The 23,306-nt window shown below is 40.3% G+C and overlaps 1 protein-coding gene across 8 annotated transcripts in view; it reads left to right on the forward strand.

Moving 5' to 3' along the window:
• The window catches only part of TULP4 (TUB like protein 4), a 158,766-nt gene that overhangs the window by 94,506 nt on the left and 40,954 nt on the right, over positions 1 to 23,306 (forward strand). For all 8 annotated transcript variants that reach the window (XR_009746614.1, XM_061471631.1, XM_061471638.1 and 5 more), the window contains 2 exons: positions 13,342 to 13,470; positions 13,789 to 13,950. Coding sequence is in view for 7 of the 8 variants with exons in the window: in XM_061471631.1 (XP_061327615.1) it covers positions 13,342 to 13,470; positions 13,789 to 13,950 (291 nt within the window). In the remaining variant the exon portion in view is untranslated. The remainder of the gene's footprint in view (positions 1 to 13,341; positions 13,471 to 13,788; positions 13,951 to 23,306) is intronic.

Genomic DNA, 23,306 nt, shown 5'->3' on the forward strand with positions numbered 1-23,306 from the left:
CTCCATTCCTGGCAGTGTTCAAGATCAGGTTGGACGCAGCCTTGGGTGGCATGGTTTAGTGTGAGGTGTCCCTGGCCATTGCAGGGGGGTTGGAACTAGATGATCTTATGGTCCTTTCCAACCCTAACTATTCTATGATTCTGTGATGTAAAACAAGCCCACTCAGAGCAGCCAGGGTGTTCCGGTAGTGGCCTTGTGGTGGAAGTTAAAGAGTGCATCCTGCCTCTGCAAATTAATTTTGTGGAAATTCATAGAATCAGCCGAACCACACAGCTTGGTGTCATCGGCAAACTTGCTGAGGACGCACTCAGTCCCACTGTCCATGTCACCAGCAAAGATGTTGAACAAGACTGGTCACAATATCATTCATCATTCTCACAGGAGGATTCGCGAAACCTCTGTGAGTCATGCAAGGCCAGTCCAGGCAGTCCAATAAAGATTATGCAAATACTTTCTTTTCTCCGTTTCTGTGAGTAATTTACGGTCACCAGTGTTCCTCAGATGGCCAGCAGTGTTCTACAACTGAGTGGCAGACAGAGGCCTTACATTTGGATTTGATGATCAAGATAACAGTAGTTGAGTACTGATTTGGGAATTTGTGATAGTACAGTAATCCCACTTGAACAGTGAAATGCCTGGATCTTCCATTTGTCTGCAGTCTGCCTTATAACTCACCTTAATTAGATTAATGCACAGGTATTATCACCTGGGAAATGTTAATAGATTTGAAGGGCTGATCTGTTCTCTTACTGAAGTTTAGATTATTTTTACTTTCTTGTGTTTGAAAAGAATAATTAAGGCTGAAGTATTTACAGCCATCAGAGAAATAATAATTTTTGGACAGTACTTTTGCCACTGAATTTTAAGATCTTTACTGTTTACATTGCTGATGAAAATCAAGCTTTTACTGCAGTTCAGTAATGGGGGAAGTTCATCTCCATGGAGAGAACTTGCACAAAGCTTGTGCTGCAATCAGTTCCCACATAAGACTTGTTCGAGAGACCGTTACAGTGATTTCAGCTAAGCAGGTGCAAGCTAAGTTGTAGTCTACCCTGTAAAATCATCAAGAGAGTCATTGCTCAGTTTCTGAGTATAAAATCTGTACCACAAATGCTAATGGAGATGTTCAGTAACTGGAATAATGTTATTTAATTGCAATGCTGTATGAGTTGTGTCTGACAAGCAAAAAATTATTTGTTACATTAGTATATTTGATGCAGGCAGACATAAGTATACTCGATATGGGCAGATTCATGACCAGTATGTGGTCGTGAGACACCATTATTTTTCTGGCACTTCTCAGAATAGACACCAGAAGGTGAAGATCTTGGGTTGCCTCCTTTGTGTGCGTTAACTAGCACAGTTCTATAAAATAACATCTATGTTACATTTTATGAGTTTCTGTTAAAGCTTCCTAGTACTGCAAGTGATTTTTTTTTTCTTGACTGTTCTTGTGCATGCATATATATACATGAAAAGTTATGAAACTATATTTCACTACTACGTGAACACTTCATCAGGAATTTTTAGCCACCAAACTGGGAAGAGTGAGTACAAGGGAGGGCAGCTCTGTCATAGTCACTTCACTGACTTTTTCCAGCAATTCATTACCCTGAGGGTATTTCCAAACAAGATTTTTAGCATTTACGAGGTCAAAGATACTATAGGAATTCCTAAGTAGCTGCTGTTGAGAAAGCAGAGTAGAGCTAGTTCATTTTGGGTAGGCATGAGTTTTCATTAGTGTTTCTTGTTATCCTGCCTCCTCTGGTTTTGAGTTTTGGGGTGTTTTTGTTTGGTTTTGGTTTTGTTGGGTTTTTTTTTAATTATTTGGTTATCCATCTTTAAGGATATAATAACTGGTTCCAAACAGCATTTTGTCCTTGATTGCATATTTTTAAAAAGAAGAGGCAGAATAAAAACCATAGGCTCTGCTACAGGGTGTTTGTGTCTCTCCATCCAGTATTTTTCTGTTATTTTAGCCAGGGGAATAAAACAAACAAACAAACAAACAGAAATAATTTTAAATCTGTCTTATGTAGGGTGTTTTGGTTGTTTTCTTCCCCCCCTCTCCTTGGAGCTTCTAACAAAGATGTTCATGGTGTTTACATTCATATATGGTGATGATGCATATGTGGATGTCAGTGAGTGTTATTCTTGTTTTTAAAGTTTGATGTGATTTTACACTGAGCTTATTATATGCAGCCCAAAAGTGAAATATAAATGTGGAGGTTATAAAATGGTCCTGATTTATACCATCTGTAATATCATTTTGTCAGACCTTAGTGAAATGAGCATTAGGCTCATGTACTTTTAATTTAATATAGGCTAAATACTGGTGCTTTTTTCTCTTGCGGGACATAGATGCTCAAACCCAAGGAACTGCCACCTCTGCAGAGTTTATTGCATGCGTCTTAATTTTAACAGCAGTGGACCTTTCTAACAGTGCTCAGCAGCGATTTGAGAGGGGGAACTATTTTGCTCTGGGTATTTTGATATTAATGCAAAATGGTTGTTCATCTTTAGCTAGAATAGTCATCTCTCCTTTCTTTATTTATGGTGTTTTTATCTGTATAGAAACTAGAACAAAGCAAAATCTTTCTTCTTGTAAGGAAGGTGGTGAAAGCACTATTTTATCCTTTGCTCATCCTTATCGACATTCAGGTTTGATTTATTTTTAGTGAACTTGGGCTTGCCCCTGCACTTATAGGGAGCATGTATGGGCAATTAAACAGAAGTATCTTGCAGGGATGCTTAAAAACAAGACGGCTATCAATAGGAGATGGTGGTAGTAATGTACATGCTATAAAGGAAGTGAGCATGGCACAAGTCTAAAAAAGATTTTTCTGTGGAAAAGGTTTTCTGTGGAAGAGCTTTTGGGACTTCAGCATCCTTGTGAAGGGAAGGGATTCAAAAGCACACCATACTCCATATCACTGTCACTCTGTTGTCTGTGAGATGAGAGATGAGCAGACCTCCACCTGTTTCTCTTCTAAGAATATAGCTTGCAGATATCTTTGCATATGGGTGATTGACTTCAGGCCTTCACTCTTTTCATGCCTTAATTTTTTTCCTTCAGATTACACCCAGCTTTTTTCCTTAATAGCCCTAGAAGGGACAGTTAAGAAATACATTCAAATGAGGACTGGTAACCAGATACCAGTATCTTATCATCCAAGTAAGGTTCATATTGCCTGTCATTTCTATTTCTCATGTGCAATTTCCAGTGCTGACAAGTCACCTGTCAAAGATTGTCAGCTGCCCAAACACATTTGTCAGATACAGTTTGGATACAGCTTATTTCTGCATTTTGTTTTGGTTTATTTTGTGGTGGGTTGTTGGTTTTTGTTTTGTTGGGTATTTTTTAATGTTTGCTACAACTACAGTTCTTAGAAGCCACAATTAAATGTGTTTTTTTTCCAAAGTGAAAACAGTAATCTCTTTGGAACTGGCCCTGTGAGCCGCTTCATTTGTAGGAGCATAATGCTGCTTCTTTGGTACCTGTGAGGGGTGTTGGGGATGCTTTCCTCTAAGGTAGGTGATCAGATGGTGTGTTTTGTGTTCTGTGAACACATAAAATGGTTACATGGCAAATCCTTGGGATTAATAGACTTTGGGAATGTATTTCTTAAAATGAAGTGTATGACTTGAGGAACATATGAAGATTTGTAAAGCTTTAGAGCCTTTCTGTGTCCTTGTCTTGGCAGTTTACTATCAAGGCTCCTAAATGTATTCAGTGAGATGTTGACAGTCTAGGTATTTTTAAGATGACATCTTATTCACACTAAGTACATTTCCTCTTGAAGTAGTTAGCAAAACAAATTTTCCTTGCAGTTGCCTATATGCCAAAATCATCACCTAAAGCTTTGAAAGGTCAAAATGCCTTCCCTTGAGGATTGGATATCAACCATATAAAACCTTTCAAAAATAGGTATATGTGGTGGTATACATATAGATATATGTGTGCCAGCCTCAAGACACCTTTTAAATATAGGCATGTGTGGTGTTCATTTGCAAAGCAAATAGACAAAACTTGCTGAGGAGCATCAACGCTCTTCCTAGTGGGTGAGCAAACCACACTGTTACTTGCAGAGGGTACCAGCTGCTCACGTGGAGAGTGAGCTCTGGGTGGTTACCTCCCCTGCAACAACTCAGAGGGCTATTGCTGGTCAACTGCACTGCTCCTACCTAGCATTTTCTCTTTCTGCAGCTGAGCAGATGATCCGAGTCTTTGTCAGTCTGATGTAAGCTCTTAGCACTATGAAAACAAATGCTAAGGAGAAAGGGGGGGGGGGGGGGAGGGAAGTAGAGCAAGCATATTGAACAAAACAGCACAGAGCTTCTAATGTATTCCTACATTGTACTTAACTTTAGACCCTTACCTGAGGTGTTCGAATTAGGGATGTAATTGCTTTGAAGTAGGTTTTCACATGAAGGCCACAGAGAAGTCTGTGATCACAAGAACGTGCAGAGTTGGACCTGGACTTTTCAGATCTGTTAAGGTCAGCACCTTATTACTGGTCCAGCCTTACCTCTGATTTCAGTTAGTGCAAGGTTAGGTCCCCAGGTGACACAGATGCCATGCTTAGCCTATTGATAATGTTTTACCATGAAATCAGGTTTGGAATTTAAAAAAAGGTGTGGGGGGAGTGCTGTTCAAATTTGGCCTTTACATGGGTCTTTTTGTATCTTTAAAACCCCGTAGTTAGTAGCTTTTATGTTCTCTCTCACAAGAATGTTGTTATGTTCGTTTAAATAGTATTTATAGAATTTATAGAAATTGAAGCTCCTTTCCAAACAGCAGAAAAAGCAAGATGACAGCTGCTGGCAGAGTAATACATGTTTTTCAAGGAAAAACTAGCATCATGGGATAAAGCAGCAGACCTCTAATGTACAAATGGCATGGAAAGGGCTGCTCGTGGCAGCAGCAGAACACCCCCCCACCCCCCCCAGGAGCTGTGAGCAGCTGCGATGCCATTGGCGCACATCACCAGTGACCGCAGCTTCTCTTGTGGCAGGGGTAAGGGTTATTAAAGGACATTAATCCCTGAGATGCCTGAAGGCTACTCCAGTCCTTCCATGAAAAGAGTTTATTTTTCTTATTATTTGGACAAAAGAAACATGAAGGATTTGCACAGTGTTTTCTGTCTCTCAGAACTCATTCACCATTCATTTACCAACTATGTAACGTGCAGCCCCTGCTGTGAATTGGCAGATTTGCCTCAAGAAATGTAGACACTAACTATTATAAATTTGCTGATCTTTAGCTGCAGCACAGTGCTTGTCATTAATAGGGGTAGTTTCTTCTTGATGATTCCTTGATGGGTATCATACCTTGGAAACTGACAGCTCTGTAAGTAAACCCATGCGTAATGTCACTGGAAACAAAAAGTCAAAGCTCTGCAGGTGTGGGAGAGACAGCAAGCATATCATTGGAGAGTGCAGTGTAAGACAAGTAGGATAGGATGATGGATGTGCAAACTAGCTGTCTGCCCTGTCTGCTGATTTTTTTGTCTAGTGTTATTAGTAGGAAAGATACTTAATATGATGCTCTTTGTCTGCGGGATTATTTTAGCTTGAATGGAGAGAATTATCATCACATTATTGTCATTCAAGAAATGAGGGTCACAAGTGAAGTTGAAAGTAAGAACAATTGCAAACAAACTGCAGCATAAGAAATTAGCAAGCATGATTAGCCTTTATTTTAAAAACATTAAAAACATTTTAAAAATAGTTAAACTTTATGTTTCATTGAACATAATGTTCAGAACCATTTAGAACCAAGCACTGGTTATAGGGGAAGTATAGTAAAAAAACAAAAGCTTCTTAACGGCAACCCTCCTTCTTATTCTGAGCACCTGTTGTTGCTTTCAAATTGCATTTTAGTTCAAGAAATAGCTTTAGTAAAGTAAATTAAGTCAGCAAATGTACAAAGTTGGCACGGTTTCCGCAGGGATTTAATAGGGATATGTGTCCATAGAATCATAGAATACTTAGGGTTGGAAAGGAACTTAAGGTCATCTAGTTCCAACCCCCCTGCAATGGCCAGGGACACCTCGCACTAAACCATGCCACCCAAGGCTGCGTCCAACCTGATCTTGAACACTGCCAGGGATGGAGCATTCACAACCTCCCTAGGCAACCTATTCCAGTGCCTCACCACCCTAACAGGAAAGAATTTCCTCCTTATATCCAATCTAAACTTCCCCTGTTTAAGTTTTAACCCGTTACCCCTTGTCTTATCACTACAGTCCCTAATGAAGAGTCCCTCCCCAGCATCCCTATAGGCCCCCTTCAGATACTGGAAGGCTGCTATGAGGTCTCCATGCAGCCTTCTCTTCTCCAGGCTGAACAGTCCAAACTTCGTCAGCCTATCTTCATACGGGAGGTGCTTCCGTCCCCTGATCATCCTTGTGGCCCTCCTCTGGACTTGTTCCAACAGTTCCATGTCCTTTTTATGTTGAGGACACCAGAACTGCACACAATACTCCAGGTGAGGTCTCACAAGAGCAGAGTAGAGGGGCAGGATCACCTCCTTCGACCTGCTGGTCATGGTCCTTTTGATGCAGCCCAGCACACGGCTGGCTTTCTGGGCTGCAAGCGCACACTGCAGCCAGCTCATGTTCATTTTCTCATCAACCAACACCCCCAAGTCCTTCTCCGCAGGGCTGCTCTGAATCTCTTCTCTGCCCAACCTGTAGCTGTGCCTGGGATTGCTCCGACCCAGATGTAGGACCTTGCACTTGGCATGGTTAAACTTCATGAGGTTGGCATCAGCCCACCTCACAAGCGTGTCGAGGTCCCTCTGGATGGCATTCCTTCCCTCCAGGGTATCAACCAAACCACACAGCTTGGTGTCATCGGCAAACTTGCTGAGGGCGCACTCAATCCCACTGTCCATGTCAGCAACAAAGATGTTAAACAAGACAGGTCCCAACACCAATCCCTGAGGGACACCACTCATTACTGGTCTCCAGCTGGACATTGAGCCACTGACCACAACTCTTTGTGTGCAGCCGGCCTCCAGCCAGTTCTTTATCCACTGAGTGGTCCATCCATCAAATTGATGTCTCTCCAATTTAGAGTCAAGGATTTTGTGTGGGACAGTGTTGAACGCTTTACACAAGTCCAGGTAGATGACATCAACTGCTCTACCCCTGTCCATCAGTTCCGTAGCCCCATCATAGAAGGCCACCAAATTGGTCAGGCAGGATTTCCCCTTAGTGAAGCCATACTGGGTGTCACCAAGCACCTTGTTCTTTTTCATGTGCCTTAGCATGCCTTCCAGGAGAATCTGCTCCAAGATTTTGCCAGGCACAGAGGTGAGACTGCCTGATCTGTAATTCCCCGGGTCATCCATTTTCCCCTTCTTGAAAATGGGGGTTATATTTCCCTTTTTCCAGCTGTCAGGAACTTCACCTGACTGCCATGATTTCTCAAGTATGATGGCCAGTGGCTTAGCAACTTCATTTGCCAGCTCCTTCAGGACCCGCGGATGGATTTCATCGGGTCCCATGGGCTTGTGCATGTTCAGATTTTTAAGATGGTCTCTAACCAGATCCTCTCCTACAGTGGGCCCAAGGTCTTCATTCTCACAGTCCCTGCATCTGCCTTCCAAGACTTGGGTGGTGTGGTCAGAGCCTTTGCCAGTGAAGACCGAGGCAAAGAAGTCATTCAGAACCTCAGCCTTCTCCAAATCCTGTGTAGCCAGTTCTCTCAAGAGCTTCCTGAGGGGGCCTACGTTCTCCCTAGTCTGTTTTTTTTTGCTGCGTACCTGTAGAATCCCTTTCTGTTATCCTTAACATCCCTAGCCAAGTTTATTTCTAACTGGGCCTTAGCTTTCCTAACCTGGTCATGCACGGACCCATGTTATATGTATATAATTTGTGTACATATTATATGTGTTTATCTCTCTAATGAGAGAGACACTGCACTGTATTAGCAAATCAAGTTGGTTAGTGGTTTCTCTGGTCCCTTTACTTTTATGTTTCATTTCTATTCCTCGCTATACACTATTTGTTTTTCTTTTATATACTTACATATCTCTTCCTCTTTGTTGCTATTAAGAAACCATAATGTGTGCTACATATGTATGTATGCACATATTTTTCTGTACTTGAAACCATGAATTAAGTTCGATCTACTTATTAGGGATTGTATAATAGGATTGTTTGATACAGCAGATAGGTGATGCTCTGTGATCTGAGGTAGATTGTCCCGTCCCCTTTTCCAACGCTTTTTTCCAACCCTTATATGTCCCATTAAAAACATAAGTACTTTCCTAAAAAAGCACGGGATTGGAACAAGCCTTCAGATAGACTGTCCAGTGCTCTGCTATTGTAGGCAATAGCCTAATCTCCTTTTTTAGTTTTTCTGTTTCTGTCCTAGGAACAGTTAGGTCTTTTGCCATCACTGCATGGAAGCTGGATTCATATCAACACTTTGCATAGCATTAGAAATATAGTACGATTTATTTTTTTTTTTTAGGGAGGAAAAAAAGGCCCACAATTCTGTAGGATGTTCAGTATTGTAAATGCTCAATGGAGTTATAATGCATCACATCCTGTGCACCCTGCAAAGATGTTACTTGTAGTTTCAGAAATGCTCATGCCAGATAAGGGAACATAACTCTCCAGATGTAACAAATTGTGTTATAATCAGATAGTTGCGATCAAGTATTCTCTATTCTCTATTGCTGTGAAAGTCTGTCTGCAAGCGCATCTCCATAGCATATTTGAAAAGGAGTGCTGGAGAAGACCTCTCTTTAGAGAATATGCCTGCTCACTCCTCAGTAAAATGGATGGAGGATCAGAAATTAAAAAAAAAAAAAGACTCACTGTGACTAGCTACAGTGTTTCAGTAATAAATCTATCTAAATTTGGCATGGAACTCCAGGAACCAGTTGTCCTAGTTATTTACCCATTCAGTTTTCCTAGATGTTTGTCCCTTGCCTCTATAGTAATTATATACTGTATGTTTTAAGAACTAGAGGTAGGATTTCAGTAATGACTGGTGGGCTGCACCTCAAATGCTGTGTTAAGTTCTGGGCCCCTTGCTACAAGGGAGACATTGAGGTGCTGGAGCAGACATACAGGGACCAGAAAAAGGCAACCAAGCTGGTGAAGGGTGTGGAGAGCAAGTCCTGAGAGGAGCAGCTGAGGAAACTGGGGTTGTTTAGCCTGGGGAAGAGAAGGCTGAGGGGGGACATTAGTGCTCTTTACAGCTACCGGACAGGAGGTTGTAGTGAGGTGGGGGTTGGTCTCTTTTCCCAAGCAGCAAGCAACAGGACAAGAGGTAACAGCTTCCCACTGCACCAGGGGAGGTTTAGACTGGATATTAGGAAAAAATTCACAGGGAGGGTGATGAGGCATTGGAACAGGCTGCCCAGGGAAATGGTGGAATCACTGACCCTGGAAGTGTTCAAAAACCATATAGATGAGGCCCTCAGAGATATGATTTTGTGGTGGTCTTGCCAGTCGTGAGGTAATGGTTGGACTTGATGATCTTATAGCTCTTTTCCAGCCTGGCTTATTCTGTGATTCTGTGGAATTACCAGACCTGTTTTGTGTTGGGAAGAGGTCACATTTACCACATATTTGCTACCCCAAAGATGGCAGTTACTCAAAATTTCTTGTCTAAGATTTTAATAAATAATATCATTGCTAGCTGCATGATGGTCTTTCTGTGGCAGTGTCTTCCAAAGAAACGTGATGATCTTCCAGGCCAGAGTCTGATTGGACTTTGTTTTGTTATTTGCATCAGTGGACAAAAAAACAATAGTGAATGAAAATGGAAATTTAAAAGCATAACAAAAATTAAATTAGTGTCTGTTGTGTACAGCTGTTTCCTTGCCACAAGACTAGGCCTCTTCCAAATGGAGCATATGTGAGGATAAGAAGCACAGGGAAGTAACCGTGGTTCAAAAACTATAATTATGTACTGAGGTTCATAAGATGTAATAACTGCACAACATTTTTGATTGGAAGGAAAATAAAAAAAATATAAAAAGGAGCTCAAAGACCCAGATGTAAAAGCTCATTGAACTTCATGGAAAGCATCCTGTTTGGGTGCAATACATTGTTGTTTACATTGTACTTAGTAGATTAGGCCAGGAGTTCCTTAAATTTTATTGACGGGAGATCATTTCCTGTATGAGATAGCAGTTCAGAAACTGATTAATGTCCAGGATGCAAACACAGTTTGTGATTTTTATAGCATTTAAAAACCAAACAAATAATAAATGAACCAAAATAATCAAGCAATATACAGAAACTTCATGGACCACAAATGGGTCACAGACAACTTTCTCTGGCACACCAACATTTTTGCTCTTTCAATACAAAACAGTTTAGTCCTTCAGCACTTGTGTGAAGATGCTAAGTAGAAAGCAGAGAACCATAAAGGCAGAAGTAAAAATGAGTCCCCTGTGAGTTGAAGCTGTTAGTGAAAGTAATGCTATCTTTGCGTTTATGGGTTAGCAATAAAATTCCTCTTTGCAGAGGGGTAATTCAAGCTTATGCATTATTTAAGTGTGCTGTCAATGGGGCATGTTTTCATATGCTTTACATTTTAGCAAACATAAAAGCCAAAAGTCATCTTAATACTTAGGGCAATTCTTCTTCCTTTCTTTCTCTGCTTCAGTATGTTGTGTCTAAAATGAAATTGGAAATAGTCGAAGTAGCTGTGGACTCAACACCTGTAGTCAGATGTTAAATGTAAATGCTGGAAGCATCTTTAAAATGACCTCATAAAATGATAACATTTGCTCTGTGTTTAAAGAAGTTGAATTTTCAGATGACAAATTTGCTTCCTTATGAGGCTGTTATCAGAAGGCATTGGTTTATTTTCATCTGTGATTTTCATTTTGGAAGTTATCAATTTGTATCTAATTGGAGGGAGGGAGGCTTTGGTTAATCTTGTTTACATTCAAATGTATGCTTGGATGTTTAATCTAAAGAAAAAACAGGTTGTACAGAATTTGAATCAAATGTTATCTTTAACTTTTAACAAGATTCTTATTTAAAATAGAAAAGAGACAAATTATATCAAGGTAACTGTTGTCACTTTGCTATAAGTCTTATCATTAAGTGTGCTGATACGGCTAATCTGTAAATTCATATGCTGTCTCAAGTCTTCATGAGATAAGTAGGGCTATTTTATAACAGGTAGTAGCATCTTTGATGGCGATAGCTAAAAAAAAAAACCACAGTGTTACTTGAACAATTACCTTTTTTTTTTCCTAAATTTTCCATAGCAGTTTGGTCTGTGTGATCTATGAAATGTCTAACATGAGCAGTGTCTAAGCTTTAAAGGTCTGGTTTTTAGTGGTGATTAAGTACCTTCTACTCCTTAATAGTCATCATAAGTCTTAGTGGCTCCTAGCCTTTGAAGATGAAGCTATTTCAGCGTTATCCTCGGGATTTTCTTAACTTCTTTTGTAATATTGTTAGGCATGACTGGCAAGTACAGTTATGTTGTTGCATTTTGCCTCAGGGTGGATGAAATGATGGCTCTGTGCATGGGAGTTACATCAAAATGAAAACAAAATTTTGACAAATCTGTGCTATTTTTGTTTAGGTGGAAAGGACAGAGCAAAATCTCTGCCAAAGTACAGCTGCGTGTATTGCTATGATAGAATATTTTATTTACTGCTCTTCCAATAAAAAATATTTCTTTAAAAAAAAAGCAATATATGATACAATCCATCTAGTGGCATGATATAATCTACCCGACTGGGGACAGGACTAGTGACTGTAATCAAGTAGAAGCAAGTGTTTTTTTGGAAAATCTTAAATGGGATTCTTAGCTATGTAATAACAGAGAGGTGGTTTGTCATACTCACTTCTCCCCTTAATCTTTGTGCATGCATGAAGAAACAGTTTGCTTGTGGTTGTATAATGATTCGGAGGTTGATGATTCAGGATGACAAGCTCCATTCATCCAGATGTTCTGAAGTTCTGACCCTTGACTCTCTGAATAGGTGTAGCGCTCACTAAGTAAGTATAAGATCATATTCTTTAGCTGCAAGTTTAGGTTTCATGTATGCATACTTATATCCTAATTCTGAAAATGACTGCTGATTTTATTGTGAAGCATGGAGGGTCTGTCTACTCACAGCTCATCTTAGGACTGGAGTCTTTAGGACGGTCAGTCCATCTCTGTGGGAAGCAAAATATATTTCAAGAATATCTTCTCTGTCTCTTTTAGATGATCAATTATTTGTTTAGATTTATGTAAAAGCACTATTAGATCTGGATGCCCATTAAGTAATTAATTTAACACTCTACTGATTGACTAATACGTGTTTTCTCTGTATATGCTGTGTCTCAAGGCCAGGTTGGACAGAGCCTTGGGCTACATGGTCTAGTATGAGGTATCCCTGCCCATGGCAGGGGGATTGGAACTTAATGATCTTAAGGTCCTTTCTAACCCAAACCATTCTATCGTGCTATGAAAGCAGCTAGGGGAAATCTCCTTGTGTATGAGTGTGAGCATCCCATATATGACTGTTTTTGAAATCAAACTAATTTGAAAAAAAAGGTTTTTAAGATAAAGTCACTAATGGTAAATGGTTTTGCTGCTAATTTCTGCTGCAGGCACTAGGATGACATGCTTTTTTCAGTTTTATACTGAGGTCTCAAGAGATACTGTATTTGTTAAACTGATATTAATTAAAAATGAGAGAGCAAATTGGTAGGTTTAGACTTGATTAGTTTCTCCAGAAAAGCCCAGATAGTTCTAATGTGGAGAGAGGAGTCTAAAACCTCTTTGTTTTCCTTCTACACTCAGTAGCAAAGCAGCCTTTCTGTGTGACTGCTACTGCTGAACCCAGGACACTGTGAAATTTCTATTTTTTAATAATTTGGGACTCTCAATTTTTGTTTTCACATCACTGTTGATATGAGTATTCAGATTCAACCTGATACCAGTGCATGCACCTTCATTTGAAGACAGCAAGAGGTGATGATTTGACGTACAGTCTGATGGTCTCTGAGATTATGGTGGGGGAAATAACTGAAGAGTGTTGGATGGTCCTGTTAGCTACTTCTGTAAAGAAGTACTGCATTCCAGTGTAGAGTGTGATTTTACTGAAAGCATGCAATGCCTTCAAAAAAGGCCTGATGGTGGGGGATGGTGCATTTCCTGACAGCCATGACAAAATGATTCCAGCTGTTCCTGAGAGGCACCTAATGCTGTGCTGAAAATTGCTGATTTGTATATCTTTAGGATTTAAATGCGGCAATGTCTGTTTTGCAGTGTTGTTTAACTAACTGGTTCTAGTTAAGTGGTTGTTAGCACAACACACAGTTTTGGTAATGCTATTTTTGTCTGTAATCTTTTAAGGTTGTGCTGGTGAGATGGAATGAACCATTCCAGAAATTAGCAACCTGTGATGCAGATGGAGGAATATTTGTTTGGATACAATACGAAGGCAGATGGTCGGTGGAACTTGTGAATGATCGTGGGGCACAGGTTGGTATGCATGTTTTCTTGCAGTCAAGAGATCTGTCCTCATCAAGTCCTGGGAGGCAAAATAAAGAGGAAGTGGTGCTTTATACATTTCAAAAACCACAGGAGAAAATGAAACATTTCTTTTTTGAAAACAATATGCAAGAATTGTTACAAAGACACTTTTCAGGGACTGTTGCTTTATCCAATAGCCATGACATCAGAGCTGCACCTGGGCTAATAGTTGCCCTGCCAAGTTCTGTGCAGTGCTACCTTTTGTTAAAACAACAAAGAAGTCCTATATGGCCCATATATCTATTTTCTTATCTTTGATATATTAAGGTAAGCGACTTTACATGGAGCCATGATGGGACTCAAGCGCTTATCTCCTATAGAGATGGATTTGTGCTGGTTGGTTCAGTCAGCGGACAGAGACACTGGTCTTCAGAAATAAACTTGGAGAGTCAGATAACCTGTGGCATATGGACTCCAGATGACCAACAGGTAATGGCGCTTTTAGAGTTATTGTGTTGCATTTATGTGCTATAGAATACATCTCTTAAAAGGTTGTTAAGTGGTCACTTTGTAAGAACAGTTTCCCTCAGAACTGGTGCTCCCACAGATAAAAATTTAATTAATTCTGTCATTCTCATTAGGCAGATATGATAATGTACCAAGTTACCTATCATCACTTTTCACCCCGATTCACATGCAGTCTTATTCAAAGTTAGTTGTTTGAGGCAGGAATCTGTATTTCTACCACTAATTTGTTGATACAGCTATCTTGAAACTGCATTTGAGCAGAGATACAGCCTGGACTAGTAAACACCTGACTGGTTGTTTCTGTATACAGCTGTCCAGTCTACACTTGCAGTAAAAGCAGTTCCAGTGACAGATATAGTTATGTTTTGCCTTCACATGAGCAAACGGATCTAACTGATTGAGTGTCAGAGGCACCTCTCAGCCTTATGCAAGCAACATAATTTCAAAAGAAGGTCATTTTTCCACTGCTGAGCCTAGAAAACTTGATGAACTTTGAAAAATACGGTTAAAAAATCTTTACTGTTTATCTAAAGAAGCATATGATACTGGTCGCATCACCATTTATAGTGGGGCTTCAACTAGCCCATTGATTTCGTGTGTAGATTTTACAATGGCCCTTCGCCATTCACCGTTGAACTTACCGGAATGGTCTTTCCTTCCAAATGCTTGCTGCCAATATGGTTAATGTATGTATAATATACTACTGAAAGAAATTATGGAGATAATAATTTGCAGAAAGGGACTGTGTTATGATCACAACTGGATTATTTTCCGTCCTTCCTTTTACACCACCATGAAAAGGTGCTGGTTCAATATCCAAGGTACCACTGACTTTAATGTAGAATACTATACCATCCAAGATAGAGTTATTTTTGGAATTGCTAGTGGAATAAATAGCACTAATAATATGCATTTTTACAGCAGCATCTCATAATTTTAGAGCTGTGCAAAGAATAATGAATTAATTATTGTAACACTACTCTTTAAAGCCAGGGAGCCTAACTGCCTCTTTTTGACTCTGGGGAAGTGTAAATAAATAATTTACTCAAGATCAAGAGGAAAAGACAAGAACCAGAAGCAGCAGGAGAAACTAAGATCTAATAGCTCTCAGTCCTATGTTTTAAACATGAGGCTACCCCATTTGTGTGATACTCAGTTGTTGCTGCAGTATTTGGAAGTATCTTCACTTGAGTGTGTAATTCGGGGTGACTGACTGCCTTTAATTCAATTTAGGCAATATGTTTGTACTTTCTAATCTGGATGCTTCATAAGCGGTTATTCCAGGGAACACTTGTTAGTGTCCAGATAAGCACATTGAAACATAATGGCCTATTCCAGAGTTACAGACTCTACTGCTGACAAACTCACTGAAATAGAGACCAAAATCAGCTAAGAGCTTGACGTTGCTCTGCACCATCTTCTAACTATGGGGTTTGCATGTTAAGTGATGAGGGATTTTGGTACTGTTCTCTGGAGTTGGTGCAAAGAAGTGGTCTTCTGAAAAGTGTTTAGATGTATTTGCCTCTGGAGGCACAAGGACATACGATTTACTGAAGCACTAGGTAAGAGACTATGCTCAGTTCAAGCTAGTCAGTCTGGGGCAGGGCGGGGGGGGGTTGGGGAAGGACATTGCATATATTACACGCAAATAAGCACATACAGAAATTAATACTCTTACTAACTTACCTCCTGATCTAATTTCTCTGGTGATTTGTAACTGTGCAAGTAAGAACAGAATATTATTCTAGTCTAAATTAGGTTCAGCATCTTCCCTATTGCCTAATGTAAGCTACTTGTCAGTATAGCAAGTGAAAGATAAATTTCAACATTTAAGTTTATATTTTCATACTATTCTTTTTGTCACCGCTTTCTGGCACTGTGAAAATTGCTAATAAAAGTATTCCTGGAAAATGTCCCAGGACCTTTTAGCACAACTTGGAAAGTTAAATTTCGAAGGGGAATGTACTGTTCAGTATCAGTTTTCTATCGTCCTGATTAAAGTTTGCTCATTGTAGTCTATTTACCTCACTCTTCAGTTCTCTTAACTTTCTCCCTCAGCCCCCTGCTGCATCCGTCCTCCTCTTCAAGTTTCACCTGCCATCTTTTCTCCTACCTGTCTCTTCAATACCAGTAGGCTATTGCCTCTGACACTCCTCACCACAACTCTGTGGCATCTCTGCCACAGGGGAGGGTAATTTACTACTACGATCTTTCTATTGAAGACAAGAAATGGTTGGAGCTACATTATTGCCAGCCAATTCTGTCTTGTTTGATAGGATGCGTGTGGCCTCTGGGTTTGTGTCCTCGTTATGCATTGGCTCAGACTTCTAAGTAAAGCACCTGAGATAGTGGCTGATGTCACCTGTGGTTGAATCTCCATAGTTAATGCTTCCCAAGGTCTTCTAAGAGCCTAGACATGAGATGAGAACTAGAGAGATGGCCAGGGTGCAGCACAGTCCTGCTGAAACTGAGCATATAGTTGTATCTTTTAACTGATTTGGTACGCACTTTGTCCTGATGAAGTTATTGGCTGATTTTATTAATACTATATGCAAGCGTTCTGCATTTTCCTGTAGGAAGAGAGTGGTATCATTCTTCTTGCAGCTCTGCTGTTTTCAAGATCTCTTGAGTTCTCCTTATCTCCTGGGCACGAACTGATCATGAGTCATAGGACAGTTGATACAACCTGGTTGACTGGAGTGCTTTCTTTCTCAACATCATATGTCATCAGATGATCTTCTTGTAAAGGTCATTGGCAGATTTTTACTGTGGTCAGAACCAGGTCCCAAATCTGGACTTGAAGCTGTGAGCTTCTTTAGCTAGTTCAAGACATAGGCCTTGTGATTGTGATTCTGCTTATTTAGGCAGAGGACTAGAAGTTAATTTTCTCACTTCAATGTGTGTCTGTAGCTTCCTCATTTAGGTGTTTCCTGCTCCTGTACAGTATAACCAAAGCACATGTCTGGCCAAGGCAGAGAACCTTGTTACACCAATGGCCTCTTGAGGATAATAAGCAAATACACACAACAGGAAGACTCTGCAGGACTGAGTATTTCCTTTCACTGTTTTGAAATGTTGCTTTTTTTAGGGCTACAAGAAGCTGTAGTAGAGCCTACTTCCTCAGGGTCATGTGAAGTATTTTTCTGGTGAGAAGACTCACATAGCGTCATGTAGGGATAAGAAGTATGTTTGAGGTGAAATGTAAATTTGAAATATAAGGGAGTGCTGTACCCTGTCTTGAGACAGTTCTGTGGTGTCATTCCACGCCTGTTTCCAAAGAGGGAGTGTACATACCAAGTAAACGGAATGTCTTCCCAAGTGAGAACTGAAGATTTGGCTTGCCAAAGGGTTTATTTATCATTATACAAGCAACATCAATAAGTAACTGAAGATTTTTCCTAAGCCCACAAGTCATATAAAATATCTTTCTAGTGCTTCGTGTCCCCTCCTGTGCGCTTGCTCAGCTCATAGTGACGTTTTTCTGTCAACCTCTGCCTTTGTGCCCTCCTCTTCTTCTCCCAGATTTTACCTATTGAAGAGGCTTATCTCCATTCACGATGGGGAAAGGCACAGAGTCACAAGAACTGGGTGAAAACTGTAGAGGGGTCTGATTATACTCTTGTTTATTAGGAATATAGTGTAACTCCCTGAACTTCACTGATGTTTCTGTTGTTGTTCCTGTGTGTGAAAAAAAAAATCAGAAGGAAATCACTCTTGAATAGCGAGAAGCCTTGATGAAAAAGAAAGAATTTAATTTGTGGATATCCCAAGAGATGCTATTAATCTATATTTGTTCCCTGTATCTTATGTAGTGTAAATTACTAGGCTTTTCTGACAGCTGTAACAACCCATATCTATATTCCCCCCTCCTCTTTCCTGTTGTAAGCTTTTTTTTATGGAAATTCAGGGACTGGCCAGGACATGACAGACTACATGTACATGTGAACTTTGCCCACACGCTTCCTTCTGTTTGCTCTGAAAATAGGCATACAAGCAGTTACCTAATTTGATTTGCATCCTGCTGGGTACAACGTGAATTCCTGTATGTGGTCCCATCACAACATTACATGCATTAGTACTAAGAATGTGTAAATACAGGCCCCCAGTTTCAGCCTGTTCTGTGTCTAATCCTACAAAACTCTGCTCATGGTGGAAGAGAAAAGCAGCACTGTGTTAGGAACAGGTACTGTGTATACTGCTGGGTCTTACAAGATGCTGGAAGAAAACTATGAGACCTGTAGCAGATGAAACCGGTGTGTGAAAACACAGGGGGTGGGAGGTCTTGATGTTGTTTGTTTGCTTGTTTCTTTAATGTTTTGTAGTTTGCAATAGCTGTGCGAGAAGGCAGTTTCTATGCTGTTACTCACTCCTGCTTCCAGCCCTTGCCATCCCTACTCCCCTGGCAACCACAGGTGCTTCAGCATCCTTTTATCTGACAGGCACAAGGCAGGTGCAGGCTTCAGCTCCTTCACCCTGCCTGCAGCACCCTGCCCGCAGTGCTTCAGGGTGGAGCCCAGGACCAAGAAAGGATTTTTCCCATGAAGAAGGGGATGCATACTACTTTCTATGTTCAACAGTGTAGTTTGATGGGATCTATGTGGTGGTACTGCATTCAGAAATAGTTGTTCTGAACAATTCTAAGATGAAAACAGGGAAGGTAGCCTCACCTAGCTTCCAGAACATGGCTTAAAAATAAGGAATTTGTAAACGTTTGGACGTATTGCATCTGTGTGGGCCATGGTGTCATTTTCTCATGTATGTCTTCTCATCACCTGTAGCTCTGAAAGGAGGAGTTAGTGCTTCCATTCACTCTACTGTCTCAATCAGGCATGATTCAGGCAGTCTTTGCTATTGTGATAGTCACACTGATCAAGTTTAATTATGCTCAGACATCTAGCTGTGTGGAAAAAAAATCTTTAACACAGCCTTCTAATGAGTTGACAGAATGATGAAAGGGAGCTACAAACAGGCAACTGGGGCAATATAGGGAAGGCAAATATTTACCTTAATTATTATGAATGGAAGGAAGGATGAAATGAAAAAGAAAATACAGCCTGTTAAATTTGAAAGTGTAAGCAATGGCATTGGTCTTTATTAGAATATTTCTTGTCCCTATGCAGGATCTTTACAGGTTCACATAAAGGAGCCTTTAAAATGCCAGGGAATGTCTGTATTTTTGTGTCTTAACATATAAAAATGCATCCTTTCCCCCCATTAGTTCTGGGTGCAGAGGCTATCAAATTACTTTACTTATGTTTACAGTGACTAGGGACACTCAGAATTGCACTGTAAGGTACAGTCTTTGAGGAAGAACTGAAAGACTTTTATTGATGGATGAATTACTCAGATTACTGGAAAAATGGCTAGAGGCTTTTTATAGCATTGAAGAAGTGTCATTAATTAACTAGGCAGCTTATTCAAGCCACAAGGGCTGCAGACAATGGTTAAATCGTTAAATCTCATGTAAGGATTTTAACATTGCATGCTGCATAATTGAGCAGCACTATTAAAAAGCAAAAAGAGGACGGGAAGGAGACTTCAGTTGTCTTTCAAGATAAATCCAGTTGTTATATAAACCAAACAGATAAACAAAACCCACCACAGTTTAACTGCCTTTAATATTTTGAACTATTTTTAGAAGCATTTCAAACCTTTGTGGCAGGCTTGCTATTAAAATTAATGATTTCTGCTTGCTTGTGCTAAGGGTTCTCTGTTTACTATCCTATGGTAGACTATCCTTTTATAGATGAAATATGTGGGGCTTTATATATACTTAAAAAGTTTAAATGTTTTTCCACAGAGTTTGTATTCTTGTTTTATATGGTTATACATGCTGTTAGCCAGTAACACTTTGATTTTGTTTTTTGCTTGATGACTTGATTTTTATGATAACACATAATACTGACAGACAGATTTTGTGTGAAAAAGTAATGTGGATTCTAAGTGCTAGTTAACCTTTCTTTTTCCCATCTCTTTTTATTATGTTGTTTTAAAGCTCCATTATGCAGCTATTTCTGAAATAATGGATTTCTCTGTTTTTTTCCCCCCCAGTGTCTATATATAGTTTTATTAGCATTGTCTTTCCTTTGCCTTTTTCCTGCATCATTCTGCTGACAGAATGTCGTCCAAGAAGAAGTCAAGAGTTAAATATCACGATGAAGTGTGCCTCTTTTTAGTTGTGCTCTCCTTTTCTCACTAGCAGTGAGCAGCTACACTGCAGATTTCCCTACTCAGAGGAGGACTTTGTAGGCTTTGCCTTGAGTTTTGGAGAGGGTAGAGAATAAGGGCATTCTCCTTGGAGCCTCAGGGGTTCACCCACAGCTTCAGGAGCTGTGGCATCTCTGCAGATTTATTCCAGACTTGATTATTCCTGCCAGAAATCCTAGCTGATACTGCGCAGTTATTGAGGCAGTAATTGGAAGGAGCAAAGCAACAAGGTGATGCTTCAATGTTCTTTCTTCTTCCCACTCGCTTCATCTGTGTCTTGCCTAATCTTTCCCTTGATGCTCTTCATCCAGCCTGTAGAGGCAAGAGACTAAGAGAGCTGATGAGATGGTGCCATTTGTTCCAGTCATGAGGGCTGTAACATAGGGGATGTTTATGGGCTGACAGCATCATAGTAGCTCCTGCAGTGTTTCATGTCAACACTGTTTCAGATGAGTCTTGCAAAGAAGTTTTTCCCTTTATGATTCTGTCTGAAAGGAGTAACAACAACAATTGCTTATCCTTGTAGACAGGGTATTTTGATGTTTGTTACTGTAAAAAACAAATGGCTGAATGGATTTCTGCATCCCCCTGGATGCGCAGTCTACTAGGACACACAGATCACCTTCAACAGTGTATAACTCTTCACTTTGATCTGATGTGACACTAAGATAGGTTGCAATATTCTTATGTTAGTGGATCAGAATATGGGGTTTGTTAAGCTCTGCACTCTACCATGTCTTCCCTTCCCTCAAGAAAGGAAGGATGTCAATGGCAGTGACAAACCAGAGGTGGAGGGAGAGCTGAAGACTTGGTGCTGATCAGTTAATGTGTCTACTTAGCATTTTTATACCCAATGCTGTTTTGCATTTTTGGGTTGTCAGTGTTTGAGTCAGCAAAGTAAAGATGAGCACAAACAGCAACACGACTAGTCTCTGTGTGTGAAGTGTCAGGAAGAAAGAAGTCGTTTGCCTCTCCTCTAACCTTGCTGGCACTCATACAGAAAGATTTGTTCACATAGCCTGAAGTCCTCAGTTCTTTGGGACAGGAAGTAGTTACTTGAAACTGTGTTTCTGAAAAGCTCTGTGTTATGCTTTGAGGCAGACAGTAAGAACGAGGTTTTGCAATGCACCTGTGGAAAGCAGCAGCACGTACCTAGGCTACTTTTGAGGCAATGCAGGAAAAAAACATGGATCCTCTTGCATGAAGCAGCTCTCTTTATAAGAAGTTGTATGTAAGGTAGGAAAATTGCTTAAATTTTTTTGGTCAGATTTTGCATTGGTCAGGATAGGGCATGTGAGTGGGACTGGAATTCTTAGAGAGGGACCCCCCCCCCCCCCCCCCGAACTGTTAAGGCTTTACAGCATTTTTCAGAAACAGTCTGTGTTATTCCATTGCCAAAGCCACTTGGCTGAGAAGGCTTTGGCCCCAGGGCCCTTTTGATTCATCCAGAGCTCTGTGGTCTGTTCAGTTCAAAAGAAATACAGCTGCCAGAGTGGCTGATTTAAACTTTATTATCACAGGGACTTGATCCATCAACTTTTTGGGAAGTGTAGTAACACCAGGAGCCAAATGAGGTCTTGAACTTGGATCAGATGTGTTCAAGCCTGAGAACAGTCTGAGACCTTGGTGTAAGGAAGGAGGATTAAAGTGACTGAATCCAGAGAAGATTTGTGAATTTCTGTGCTGGGTCTTTTCTGGGAAAACAGGGTGGCCAAGTTTCACAGTAAATTGCAGATGAGAGGTGATATTTCTGGAAAGTGATATGACATGATTTTTTGATAAAAAGCAATAGTATGCCAGTGGAATGTGGGAGCAATATCTCTTTATTCTCCAAGACCTTTCCCATCAGCATTTCATCCTGTGTGGATTCCACTTGAGCTCTCTGCTCTTTGTCCAGGAGCCAGTTTCTTGTCAGTGTTCAGACGTTGTTGGCAACTGCATTGGCTGAGAAGGGATTAAGCCTTCCCTATCTTACTTGCTTTTAGGAGGATAGTCATTCTTTAATGCCTCTTTTGGTAACAGTTTATTATAGTCAACCTATCTCCATGTTGACTCAGTTAGATTTGACCTCACCCATTCTTCATATTTCCTGACCAAGCTGAGTTTTCCCTCTCTGCCTGCACCCAAGACTTAGAAGGAGATTGCAGAAGTTGAGAGGCTGGCTTCCATTAGCATATAGCTTAACCCAGGAGCTTCTCAATTTTCTATCATGAAATTCAAAACAGCAAGGACATTGCTTCTAAGCTGCTTTGTGTTGCATTTCCACTGGTCGAGAGTGCAATCCTTGTTGCTAAGGAATACCGTTTTCAATTAGGAAAAAAAACAAACCACAAAACCCAAAAAGAAGCTCTCAGACTTCTGGAACTCTGAAGGAAATTCTAGCTTTAGCAGGCAATATATCTTTCAGGAAATAACTGAAACCTGGCTTGGGAACAATGCAGAAGACTGCCAAGTGTATCAGTTGACTTCTTTGCTCGATTGAGTGGTTGTTGTTAAAACTGACTGCTTTTTCCCACCTAACAGTACCAAACAGTTGTTTTTGTTGCTATATATAATTGGATATATGTGAAGAATATATGTTTTCGTAGATAAGTGTGCACTTTCCTGGCAAAATTTAGTGAGAAAACAGTACCACTGCTTGAAGAGCATTCCAGAGTACTTCCGCTGTGGGAGCTCACTGATCCACGCTTGGAGTCCTGTCCATGTTAAAAGCCACAGATGTTCCTCCAATGTATTTACTTTGTCTTCTTATTTGACGGCTTTGTAATAGTTTTCTAGATCTTATGGACTTTGTAAGAGAGAGAGGGAACAAGCCTGAAAGTAGGTAATTAAACCAGTGCTGCTTTTGAAAGTGTTAATGGCCTCAAATGATAATTTCACTGCTGTGTACATATACAGTTAGCTGGATGATCTTGTGGTGTATCATCCATGTGTGGGGCTGGTAACTCCTCATGTCCAAAGGAAACAAAGACTTTTCTTAGTTGTTTCAGACATAAAGGCAGTCAAAGAAAACACAGTATTTCCCCCCTGAGCTTGTGTGTGAATTGTGGTGAAGTCTTTTTGTGTTAGTTCAAGAAATCATTTTACAATGGCTGAATTTTTAATGGAAA

This window comes from Pezoporus flaviventris, unplaced genomic scaffold (genome assembly GCF_033815535.1).
Source record: "Pezoporus flaviventris isolate CSIRO_AGI_PZ_B2104156 unplaced genomic scaffold, CSIRO_AGI_Pfla_v1 ptg000066l, whole genome shotgun sequence".
NCBI classification, from domain to species: domain Eukaryota; kingdom Metazoa; phylum Chordata; class Aves; order Psittaciformes; family Psittacidae; genus Pezoporus; species Pezoporus flaviventris.